Genomic DNA, 13,471 nt, shown 5'->3' with positions numbered 1-13,471 from the left:
GGAATCCATATACACTGTAACCAGATCATGTAGCTACTGCGCCACCAAGCTAGAACATTGGTTGAAGATATGGAGAGACTTTTCTCATGGACTTCATCAAACCTGAAGTGACATTCAATTTACTAAAATGAAACCAGACAGGGGATTCAAACCAGAGCCTTCTCTATCACTGCCAGTAAAGAACCTGGTTACTAGCCAGCTGAGCTATTCCCTTCTTGAAGTAAGGTGAGAGACTTTTCTCACTGTCTTCAGTCAGTAACTTTGTATCAGGAATGGGCCATGTTTCTGAACTGCAACTCCCAGCAAACTCAATAAACCTCTGTTTGACCATCAGTGGAGAGAGTCCAGCCACAACTGGGGTCCTCTATTTCTCTGACTACAAAAGCATTTGTTATCTGATTATCTTATATTTCTACATAGGCACCTTTATAGCTTTGAAACAAAGGTGTCAAATCATTCTGCTCTGTGGTGGGGTTTGTACATGTCAAGGACTATAGGACGGGGAAGGTGACAAGTGATATGTGGAGTGATGATGATGATTTTGGTGTGGTCACCTCTACACCAGACAAATCACAGCTGGGGCCAGTTTGTGGTAGTGGTTAAATAGAGACCTTTGGGGCCTCCTCACACTTGGGGCAGTTAGTGAGAGAGGCAAATATTTAAGTTAGGTACAATGAAGTTATAACTAAGTTGGATACAAGCCTGAAAATACCTTACTGTGTGATGTATTTCAGATATTACTCTATAAGTTAGACACAAAGGTCCTGATTCATTAAGGAGCGTAAATGTCAATATGTTCCTTAGTTTGCATAAAATCTTTCTGCGCATGCCCAGAAACAAACCATACGCCAGAGAGAGCAGCAACGTCCAATTCATCTTTTGAGTGCAAAGGACCCTACTACAGACTACAACTTCAGGGGAGAGGAGGGTAGTGGGCATATACACGTAGTCATTGTACAGTAAGGGTGTGGCCAAGCTCAGTGCAATCGGCAGCGTTTGATTCAAGCTTTGGGCATCTCTACGGTACGTGGTTTTCTGTCGTATCACTTGCACCAGCTACAGGTCTGGTGTAAGTGGTGATTACTAGTGACTGTATATGTATGCCAGAACATGTGTTTGCAATCAGAAGCAACTGTAAAGATGCCTTTTATGTAATATGACTACTAAATAGGAGGAGATTTGGTACAGGTGAAGGATTTCTCCTTATGTTGCGCTGGAACTACGGGAGGCGGATCTCTCTTAGATGCTGTTGCCAGGACATGCGCCTAGCCGCTGTTATTTTCATGTTCAGCTTTTACAGGTCTAAATACTTAATTTAAAATTATTTGGTCATGGGGCTTAATATATTTATTTACTAATTTATTTATTTTCTTAATAAAAATATTCTGTTATGAAGAAGACCACGCTCGGTAACCAAGGACAATTCACATATAAATGGCCATGCCTATCGCTGACTCAGAATAGACGCGGCAATTTTTGTGCCTAGCCCATAGTTCACAAGACAGCCTATCTATTCGCCAGTGACATCTGTGGCGCATTATACCCAATATTCATAAGGCATGACTTATAAGTGAGGCACTGGTTCCCAGTGAATTGAATAATGATTTAGCTTCCACTGCCTGTAGGTGACAGGTGCTCTTGAGTATTGTCACATATTACCAATTGTAGCAAGTTTAATATTTTCTGAAGCATCAGTGGCAAATTGCCTACATTATAGCAAAAAATTGGCATTTGAAAGGCAATAACTTTCAAAGATGTAGGCAGGTAAAGTAATATGGCATATTCTCATCAAAAGTGGTCCACTTGCACAAAAGTAGGCACATGACGAAACCGGAACATTTACATTTGTCCCGTATGGTGCATCGGCGTTGTTAAAGTCCAACTATATAATAGTAACAGGATTGCAAAGATTCAGTTTATACCTTTCCTCCTCCTTGAAATAAATCGCTTGACTTTGGGATCGGCTATCTCTTTGAAGATGCTGGACAGGTTGCAGGTCCAAACAGCAGCACTCCCCAAGGTGATTGAGACAGTTGAAGCGAAGAGACTTGTGCCCTCTCAGTGCCAGCTGCAGGTCCTGCAAAAGCGACACAACTCTCAATTGACAAGAGATCCCACCATCTGGAAAATTATCAGTTTGGTCCAGGAACCCTGGTGCTGACTGTGAGGAAGCATGGCACCTCCTTCGCACAATTCTTCAATATCGGTGCATGCACCAAGGTGCCATGGACCTTGTCCTCTGGGCTCCTGATGCCCCTGCCCACTACAGAGAAGCCAGGGACCAATGGCTCCATGTATTTCATAACATTTCAAATTCTCCCACATTTGTATCACAGGTCTTCCGGCTTCAGACTTCATTTGGAGATTGTCTCCGACCAAGAGGTCCAGTTTGTGGCAATGTATTGGAGAGTCTTCTACAAGGGCTTGGAATTTCACTCCACTTCTGGTCCGGGTACCATCCCAATCAATTATATGGACCAGGCTAACCAGTTCCTCTGGTGCTATGTCTCAAATGCCCAGGACAACTGGTCCTAATTGTTTATGTGGGCAGAGTTCTCACGGAACAACCTGTTGCAGGTTTCCATGGAGGGTATCTCCCTTCTACTTTAACCACAGTTTCCGCCCAGTGGTCATTCTGTTTTTCGCAGTCCTTGGTTATCTTCTGCAGATAAGCACATACAGGATCTCCTGGGACTGTGGAGGAGGCTACAGGAATGGCTGAAGATGGTGGTAGCTAACAAAAGCTGGTTTGCTGACCAGAGGAGACTGGCCGCTGGAAAGAGTAGATAAAAAAAAGTGTGGTTCTCCACAAGCAACATCACTTTGAAGATGCCATTGTTCAAACAGGGACTTTAGTGCATTGGTCTCTACCCAGCGTGCGGATAAATTTGTTAGCGTACAGGCCAACTGATGTTTCCACACCGATCAACAAATTTTCAGATTGCACATCGACAAGCCCAGAGAAATGCATCCAAAGTTTGCTCCTAAAGGGGAGGTTACGGTGCTGATCTGACGCAATATCATCTATGGACAACAGGTGGCAGTGCACCCTCAACACTGGCTGCAGAACATCACCTTACACAACAATAATCTTCTATAGAACACTTTTTTAAAGTGGTAAATGGATAAGATCTTGAAAATCTCTAGAAAATAGTGAGTTATAGTAAATTGAGTGCATTCACAGGAGGGAAGGTCACCAGTGGAGTACCCCAAGGATCTGTACTTGGACCAGTGCTTTTTTAATATCTTTATTGGTGACATTACAAATGGTATTGAAGGGAAAGTATGACTTTTAGTAAATGACACAAAGATATGCAACAGGGTAGACTCACCAGGAGGGGTAAAACAAACCATTAATGATCTAGGTAGGGAATGGTCAAGAGAGTGCAAACTACAGTTTAATGGCAAAATCATGTACTTGGGTCTCAAAAACCCAAAGGCTAAATATAGTATTAATGGCCCTATAATGGAAACTACTGAGGAGGAAAGGGATCTAGAAGTCACTATTTCAGGTGACTTAAAGGCAGGTAAGCAACGTAACAAATCAATGAGGAAGGCAAGTCAGATGCTTGGTTACATAGGGAGAGGAATCAGTAGCAGAAAGAAAGAACTAATAATGCCACTGTATAGGTCATTGGTACGGCCTCATCTAGAATAGTGTGTTCAGTTCTGGAGGCCATATCTCCAGAAGGATATAAATACATTAGAGACTGTACAAAAAAGAGATACTATAGAGCAGAGAAGAGAATGGCGGGGCATGATAGAAACTTTTAAATATTTGAAGGGTTTTAACAACGTACAGGAGGGAAACATTCTTCAAAGGAAGAGAAGTATTAGATCACAAGGACATGCACTGACACTGGAGGGAAGTAGGTTCAGAGGAAATGTGAGGAAAGATTACTTCACAGAAAGGGTAGTGGATAAGTGGAACAGCCTCCCATCAGAGGTGGTTAATACAGTATATACAGTTAACACTGTACTCTAATACAGTAGAGCAATTTAAACATGCTTGGGATAGACATAAGGATATGCTTAGAAAGAATAAAGGATCAAATAGGGCTTGAGGTTACCATAGGTTAAAAATTGAGCAGACTAGATGGGGCCAAGCGGTTCGTATCTGCCGTCAAATTCTATATTTCTAACACTACACACTCAGCACTTTTGTGCTTCATGAGTATACCTTCTACAACCCATCCTTGACCCTCACAAACCATCCACTAAGAACTAAGTGGCTTGGCTGAAAGGGAACTTCAGATGAGAATAGAAGACTTTGGTACTTACGTCAAATCTCTTTCTCTGAATCCATCTGGGGGACACTGCTACCATGGGGACACTGCTACCATGAGGTTTTAGAATGGGCACTTGGAGTTGGCACTTAAATAATTAACTAACTAACTACTGCTGACTCCTCCCCTCTGCAACTCCTGCTAGCCTCAGTATAATACAAAAGCCCTAAGGAAGGAACCAAACAACATCCAGCAGAAGAGAAAAAGGGAGGGAATGCAGTGTCCTCCAGATGGATTCATAGAAAGAGATTTGACATAAGTACCAAAATCTTCTTTTCTCAGTCATCCAATCTGGGGGACACTGCTACCATGGGGACCTTCTAAAGTAGCCCCTAAGGGGGGTTGCTCTGGAGCTCCTGTACACAAAACACTGCGGCCAAAGGAAGCATCCAAAGCAGCGAAAACATTAAAGTGGTAAAATTTGCTAAAAGTGTGAACAGAGGACCAGGTAGCAGCCTTGCACAGCTGAGGCACCATGATGAGCAGCCCAGGACGCCCCCACCGTACGCGTGGAGCCTGTGAGCCTCTCTGGCATCGGCCTGCTAGAACTCACATAAGCCTGCCCAATCGTAGATGTAATCCAACGGGCAATAGTCTGCTTGGATGCCGGCCAACCCCTCTTACGAGAGTCATACAAAACAAAGAGAGAGACCGTCTTGTGATAAGCAGAGATTCTATCCACATAAAATCGTAAAGCCCGCACCACATCCAACAATGAACCCTCACCAAAGGCAGGAACCACTATATCCTGGTTCACGTGGAAACCAGACACAACCTTCGGCATAAAATAAGGTGCCGTCCTCAAGACCGCCCTGTCTTCATAAAAAATCAGGTAGGGAGCCCTACATGATAAGGCCCCGAGTTCTTACACCCTGCGACCTGACGCGATAGCTAACAGAAATACTACCTTCCAAGTCACAAATCTGAGTTCAGCCGAATGCAGAGGTTCAAAAGGTGGTTTCTGGAGAACACCCAGGATCAAATTGAGATCCCACGGCGCTATTGGTGTAACGTAAGGAGGCTGAATGCGCAACACCCCCTGGAAGGTCTGAACTTCTGAAAGAATAGTCAGACGGCTCGGGAAAAACACAGATAACGCAGAGACCTGGACCCTAAGTGAACTAAGATGGAGCCCAACACCCAGACCATCCTAGAGAAGCTCTAATAAATGGAAAGAAGACGATTGGCAAGAATGAGCCTCACACCATTTAATATAAGCCCGCCACGTCCTGTGATAAGTGTGCGCAGAAGACAGTTTCCTGGCCTTCATCGAGAACCCTTTGTCCTGGCCAAATGCCGGCCTTAACAGCCATGCCATTAAAGCTAACCGAAGAACATGAGGATGATGAAAGGGTCCCTGTTGCAGTAAATCGGGCCTGAGAGGAAAAGGCCAACCCGAACTCTCCACGAGCCAAAGAATGTTGGCGTACCAAACCCTCCTGGGCCAGTTTCCAGAGCCACCCGTCAAAGAACTTGCTGAATCATGGGAATAGGTGGAAAAAAGTAACCCAGTTGAAATTCCCAATGCATGGTCATTACATCCACTGCCGTCGCCAAGGGATCCTTGGACCTTGCGCAAAACCTTGGTACACGGCAATTGTGATGAGAAGCCATCAAGTCTACGTCGGGGAGGCCCCATCTGTAGACTAGATAGTAAAATTCCTGAGGATGCAAGGACCATTCTTCTGGAAGGATCGCATGCCTGCTCAAATAATCCACCTCCAAGTTGTCCACCCCCAGTATAAACACCGCTGAAAAGGCTGGAACAAACCTTGCTGCCCCAGACAAGATTTCGTTTGCCACTGCCATGGCCCCTGCACTTCTTGTTCTGCCCTGGCGGTTTACATAGGCCACCGCCGTGGCGTTGTCCGACTGCATTCAAGTCGGCATTCCCCTGTGCAGAAACTGCGCCCCCTGAAGAGCCAGGAGGATCGCCTTCAATTCAAGGACATTTATCGGCAGGGAGGCCTCCGTTTGACCAAAGACCCTGAAGGCGAAGATGGACGACCACTGCACCCCACCCCCTCAAGCTGGCATCCGTGGTCACCAAGGTCCAGGACCATGGAACGAACGACAGGTCAGCCCACCACCGAAGGGTGAGACGGGCTACCCTGGACATCTGAAAACTCTGGGACTCAAGATGGATGGGAGACCCCGATCATTGACATAAGAGATCCCACTGGAAGACCCGCGAATGAAACCGGCCATAAGGAAGGGTCTTAAATGAGGAGACCATCTGACCCAGGAGCTTCATGCCCATCAACATGGAAGGCCGAGAAAACCGGAGAAACCGCTGCACTGATTGCAGAAGCCTTGTTTTCCGGAAGGAAAACCTTCTGTTGATTGGTGTCCATGAGAAGACCCAAGAACATCATCCTCTGAGACGGAATCAACTGGGACTTTGGATAATTTACTATCCATCCATGTTGTTCCAGAATACGAATGGTCAGAAAAAGATGTTGATCTAGGGCGATCCTCGCAGGAGCCTTGATAAGGAGATCGTCCAAATAAGGGATACTGTTCACACCCATGGCTCGCAGGCGAGCAGCCATGATCTTTGTGAACACACGGGGCGCTGTTGACAACCCGACAGGAAGCACCCTGAATTGAAAATGGTCCCCCCGTATCATGAACTGAAGGAGTGACTGATGCCCTTCCCAAATGGGAACGTGGAGCTAGGCGTCTTTGATGTCTATCGACGCCAAAAACTCCCAGGGTTCCAGTCCATTGATGATGGAGCGAACCGATTTCATCCGGAACTTGTCCACTCGCAAGTGCTGATTGAGCCCCTTGAGATTTAGGATTGGCTGAAAAGACCCATCCTGTTTTGAGACCAAGAAAAGATTGAATTAAACCCTCGACCCTTCTGGGAACCCGGCACTCGGCAAACGACTCCTGCTGAAAGAAGAGAATCGACATCCCGAGACAACGCCCTTCGTTTCAGAGGATCGTGAGGAAGAGTAGTTGAGAAGAACCTTCTGGGAGCCGGACTCAAAAGGTCTATCACGTAAACTCTGGATATGATCCCCAAAGTCCAGCTGTCCCATTAAGACACCGTCCACTGATCTTTGAAAAGATGCAGACGGCCCCCCACCCCCGCAGCAGTGAGGAGAGGGATGTTCCCGTCATGCTGGAAACTTATCCGGGGTCTTGGAATTCGAGCGTCTCCTGTGAAAGGAGCCCCTTCCCCTGTGAGACTGCCCTAGGGTTGAAAAAGACCCACCTCTTGCTGATGACTTACCTCTTCCAGAGGTGTGGCCCCGAAAGAACTACCAAAAAGAGCTGAACTTAGGAGGCCTAGACCTAGGAGCATTCACTGGCAGAAAATGACTCTTTCCTCCAGTAGACTGGGAAATCATAGTGTCCAGTTCTGGACCAAAGAAGACCGACCCAGAATAAGATAAAGCCTCCAGCAACTTCTTGGACTCATCATTTGCATCCCAAGAGCGAAGCCAAAGGGCCACCGCCGTGGCAGAAATAGAAGAAGCCACTAAAGCCATATTCTGAGCCGCTTCGTAAAGATAGCCCGAGGCTTCAAATGGAGCGCTAAAGGAAGAAGATCTAAATCTTGCAAACCTGCTGCCAATTGGTCAGCCCAGGATTCCATGGCTCTGGCTACCCACGCAGATGAGAACATGGGCCGGAATGAAGAGTTTGCTGATGAAAACATGCTCTTAAGGAAACTCTCAGTCTTCCTATTTGTGGGGTCCTGTAAAATCACTGAGCTGGGAACCTGCAATGTGGTATGATGGGCTAACCTAGCCCCTGGCGTATCCACCTTGGGAATCTGCTCCCAGCGCAAAGTATCCTGGTCCTGCAGTGGATAGAACTGAAAAAACTTGCGAGGAAAAGAGAACTTTCCGTCCGGAGCTTTCCATGCTGACTCCGCAATCTCAGACAGCTCTGAAGAGGAAGGAAAACACAGTCTTTGGCTTTTTTTTGTTTAAAAAGACCCTGACTTGAACAGCTCTGCTCCTCTGATTCCACCAAGTCCAAGGCCTTAAGTACAGCTAACACCAGGTCCTGTACCCCTTGGCTTCTGGCATTGTCCTCCCAGTCACCCCACTAGGTGGAGTTGGAATCCTCTATTAGCTCCCCCTCTTCCTCAGAGGACCCCTCTGAACCTGAGGCCAAAAACTGAGCATGGTATAACCTAGCCCGCTTGGCCCTGGGAGGGAGCAGCCCATGAGAATGCAGGAAACAATTTAAACGGTCTAATCTTCTCCCTAAGAAGACCAAGATGGCTCTCCCTCGGCAGTCTGAGAAGAAAGGGACAAAACCTGGGAAGACGCCCCATATTAACTGCAGAAGCCAGGTTAGAAACCCCTTTTGTTAAAATATGCGGAATAGAACCCGCGGCCGAGAGCACAGAGGCTGCCTGTGCCTCCACCTGCCAGGTAATGAGCTGTGCGAGACCGATTGGGCCATTGAAGACACCCACGCCAGCGAGGACCCGGTCCGTCTGTCCCACCAGAAGTTTAGTAGAACATTTTGAACAGGCATAAACCTTAACACTGGCAGATTTACCTTTATCTGACATGATAACAAGCAGAAAAGGGAATACACCAAAACAACAGCAGCAAGCACTCCACAGACAGGGTGGTTAGGAAACAGGATCCCTGGATCCCAGGGTAAAGGAGGGAGTCAGCAACATCGCACTTCTATGCTCACAGAGAGCCACTCGAGGAATCTTCGTCCTACTCTGCAACCGCGGGTAGATTTCGAGCTCCTGGGACATACCAACTGATGGGGGTGGGGAGGGACGACGACTCTCTCCCAGACACTTCCTGACAGCCAACTGCAACGCGGTACACACCCACGTGTCATCCGCTTGCTGTCCAGCAATAAAAAGAGAAACGTGCCCGGCGTTTCTGCAGTCTGACCTAGTCAGGCACTGCCGTGGACTGGCCCCTTTACCCTGAGACCCAGGATCCCCCTCTGCTGTAGCAGGGAACATGGTATCTCCCAACATGTCCGGCTCCCTCCTGACTGGGGTGACAGCGCTGCCGCGAGTGGCTGCTGTCACCCTAATAACAAGCCCAAAAGCCTGTCTCAAATGGGCAGAAAAGCAACATAGGTCTTCATTCATCCGTCCGGATCACTGACCTAACAGATAACAGGTAACCCACAGCACCCGTATCTGTCTACACTGTCATTTAGGAAAGGAACTAAAAAATAAAAAGAACTACTATACCTAAAAAAACACAGCCCAACTCCTTGGGCACTTAAATGAAACTGAGGCTAGCGGGGGGTTGCACAGGGGAGGAGTCAGCAGCAGTTAGTTAACTATTTAAGTGCCAACTCCGAGTGCCCCTCCTACAATCCCATTGTAGCAGTGTCTCCCAGATTGGATGACTGAGAAAGATCTTTACAGTCTGTTATATTATCCTAAGACAAAGGCTAGTGTTCCCATCTCATCTTGTTCAAGATATTCTAGAAAATCCCTTGTAAAAAAAATAAAATAATTTGGGGGCCACCAAAGAGACTTCTTTCTGTAGTGCTACAGCAGATCGGTGGATAACCACAGTAGAAGTTTATCCTCAATTCCCCCTTCCACAATACACGCTCACCAATCCCATTCAGCTTGGTGTGTGCTCTTTATTTTGCCAGAGCCAGTTGCACCAACAAGCTATTGATGTGCTGCCTTCTCTATTATTTGAAATAGCCATGTTCACTATCTATATTTGTTTCACTGTGATGAAAAAAGTGTGATAACACTGTAACCATCCTGTTTCTCGTTTATCACATAAAGTGGATTATAGCAAGTACTTTTTACAGCCCTTGCTTTTAATCCCCAGCTCAAGACTATAACTGCATTGTCTAATTACATGTGGATAAGGGGACAGTGTACCTCATTGTAAATATGTATATTGATGATGTGGCAGTGAGGTTGTTATGCATTGTCCTTAAAGTGAAGCCAGGTGGGTCATCGGTAAAGATCAGGTGGTGTCCAGGATAGAAGTGAGGGGGCTGGAGCTGCATTCATTCTCCCACCTCCTTCCTCTACAGGAAGCATGGAACACCTGGGGTCCGTGACATCACAAAGTAGTGTAAGGAGTTAATATTAGGAGGGGCTGACTGCTACCTTATCTTTAGAAGTTGGGAAGCCAATTAGTATCCATTGTTCTCCATAGGACTAGTCCAGACGTTTTGTCTGCGTCCCAGCAGCGGACTTCTGTGGAAGCACAGCTCATCTCCACTCCCCCCTCCAACCCTTTGATGCAGGACCTACCCATGTTTAAAGAGAGAGAGACCGAGGGGTTTGCCGAGGGAGGGGAAAGGACTGGAAATTTTACCCTAGATATAAGGAGCCACTCCGGGGGGAGGTGGTGTTCGTTCTGGGATTTAATTCATGGAATGTGCAAGATATGGTTTTGAGTTGTCGTTCTCTACCAGAGTCTACATATGCAGCCGAGAGAGAGATCCATGGGTCGTCAAGTCTGGACAGCCAGGTTACTGCAACTTAAGCTAGTGGAGTAAGAGACAGATGATGTGATAAACCTGCCTGCCATTTATTTATTGTGTGTACATAATAATCTAGTGATTGTTTTAATTACAATAAATGTATTGCTTTACTTTCTAACTGCATTTGCCCGAGTAACTATACGAATCCTAGAAGATACTGGGTAGACTTCCCTGTCATGAGGCACCCGTGGATGGCCGGCCAGTCAGCATGAAGTAGGTAGCATTTGGCCAGATAAACCCGGTATCTTCACACTCACCTTGTGGCTTGTTTACTTGTTTGTAAAACTGTTACTATTCCGGTCACTAGTAATTGTTATTGCTTTTTTTTTTTTTATTGTATTAAAAAAAACAAATAAAACTCTTAAACAAACAAAGAAAAATGATTTGTGGAAGAGGTTGATACAGATATATAAAGTGAAAAATAAAGAGTTGGATAGTTGGGCAAAACCTCCAAAACGAAGACCTGGCAGTTGTAAAACTATGGAGAAATTTGTTGTACTACTCAGACTATAATACAACTTCGAAACATCCCCTAGACAGGAAAGCAAATTCTGCCCCCTACTCTCATACGCTATAGCTGCGGTATTTTCTAAAGCCTCCACAACTCCAGTTTCAGTAGTTAGAGCACAGGATAAGGTTAATTGGGGAAAGATAATGGAAGCGGGATTCGGAGAACCAGACACAGAATTCCTTTACTTAAATTGTAGATAAAATCTTCCAATTTCAGGTTGGACACACTTATGACAAAAAAAAAACCATACCCCTACAAACAGCTGGAAGGAGGGAACGATGACTTAAGGCTTGGACTTCTGGATCACAACTGAATACAATCTTGGGGAAACTTATTGATAAGACTTTGCAGATGAAAAGCAAACCTAGGTTAAGATTATCTTTTAGGTCACTCCAGGATAGAGGACAAAGCTTCACTGAGCCTTAGGCAACCATAACCCTGTTATGGGTTCATTGGTTGCCCTTTCTGGAACAACTTTTGGTAGGTACTAACCCCTGCATACCAAGAACCCCACAAGACCTGCAGTTTTGGAGACGCTCTGATCCAGTCGTCTAGCGACCACAATCTGCCCCTTGATAAATTTGCTCAGATCCTTCTGTTTGACCACAGTACTTGGTGCTGCGTTTCCTTCCACATTCAATAATTCTTGACTAGATCATTGATGGTGAGGCCATTTTCATTAATTGTGTGAACTGAATTACAAATTAAAACATTTTGCAATTGAGGTTATAGTAGTTCAGAAGCCAATTTCAAAGGGTATCAATGTTATCATAGGCGCATCCTTCCCCCATGCAGCGTAGTGTCTCATGAAGCCTTTTCAGATGATCTTGAAAGTACTCATCTACCGCTTCCAGTTCAGCTTCAGAGAGAACCATTTATGCATCCAATAGTCATACACAAGGTGGGATCTTTTCTGCCTGCACGTGCCATTGCTTTCATTATCTCTACACCAACAGCAAAACCCCCCCCCCTCTACTATTGGCCACTTGATTTAAAAAAAAAAGTTCAAAATTAATGAAGATGCAGCTGAAAGTGTAAAATATAAGTAATTCAGCAACTGGAGTGTCCAGTATTATCAGCTTAATGTATGGTATAAATCATGTGTGTATCCCTTTACTGATATTTCTGCAACTGCACAGGAGAATTAATCTAATTGACAGACTGCAATTATCCCACCTGTGCTCACCCAGGTTTGTGTTTAAACATCCCAGTGGGTCTCCATGAGGACTGAGAAACACCAGCATACATCACAAATGTTGGTTTAAAAACGCAGACTAAACCTGGGTACACATTACAGAATTTTCTAACCAATGCATTACCTGCAATTGTACCAATGACAAAAATAAATCCTGATCAGCATGACGATTCATGTGTACACACTACATATTTACCCACAGATCTGTGCTCTTCAATCTGTCATGACAGTCGGCTGAAAAAATCGTGACTCTAAACGCTACGTAGATCCGCCTACACTGCTGGTCATGAGTATATACACTGCAGGATTGGAACGATATTAGTAGTTCTGCCGAACAAACGAAACAACGATCAATACTTTGGAACTGTATACACACTAATGAGATATTGGCCCAGTCATTTATCACTCTATAGTCCCAATAATGGGCTGAAAAATGTTTAGTGTGTACCTAGACTAAGTTTCTCACTCTTTTTATCACAAAGAAGTCTTATGTCAGTAAATATTTACAATTCTTTAATCCTGTTTAATAAGCCACTAATAATTTTACACTTTAACCAAAACTAAAAAAAAACAAAAAAAAAAACAGCATTGTACAAACCTAAAGTTCTTATGAGGGTACATGTTATGAAACCCACATAAAATACAAAATCCTACAAAGACTGAACATTAGGAGCAATATGTTGTCTATTGAATATATCACCTGTCATTCCTGAATTAGCAACTCATCCTGACCACCAGCAATCTTCTATTCAAATATAGATCAGAAGAGTAGCATGCAGGCTAGTTGATGAAAAAGATAATGCCACATTATGTATAAGCCTAAAGTGCATGCCGACAGCTGTAAGTCTGAAAGACCAAATACAAAATAAGTCCGTGTATTTGTGAAAGTTTTTAAACACTGAAAATAAACTTGTGCCCTATGAGCTCAGAGTGCTAGATTAAGACCTACACTTCAATATTACACAATATAGGACCTTTTAATAGGTTGCCATTTAATTGACAGCAACATGTATG

General features: G+C 44.9%; 1 protein-coding gene across 1 annotated transcript in view; it reads right to left on the bottom strand.

Moving 5' to 3' along the window:
* ZDHHC12 (zDHHC palmitoyltransferase 12) overlaps nt 1-13,471 on the bottom strand; it is a 26,119-nt gene extending 12,648 nt beyond the window's left edge. The window contains exon 1 of the mRNA XM_075185145.1: nt 13,158-13,471. Coding sequence (XP_075041246.1) covers nt 13,158-13,164 — 7 coding nt within the window. The 5' untranslated portion in view covers nt 13,165-13,471. The remainder of the gene's footprint in view (nt 1-13,157) is intronic.

This window comes from Mixophyes fleayi, chromosome 9 (assembly GCF_038048845.1).
Source record: "Mixophyes fleayi isolate aMixFle1 chromosome 9, aMixFle1.hap1, whole genome shotgun sequence".
Taxonomy (NCBI): Eukaryota; Metazoa; Chordata; class Amphibia; order Anura; family Limnodynastidae; genus Mixophyes; species Mixophyes fleayi.
This window is presented reverse-complemented; position numbering and strand designations above follow the sequence as displayed.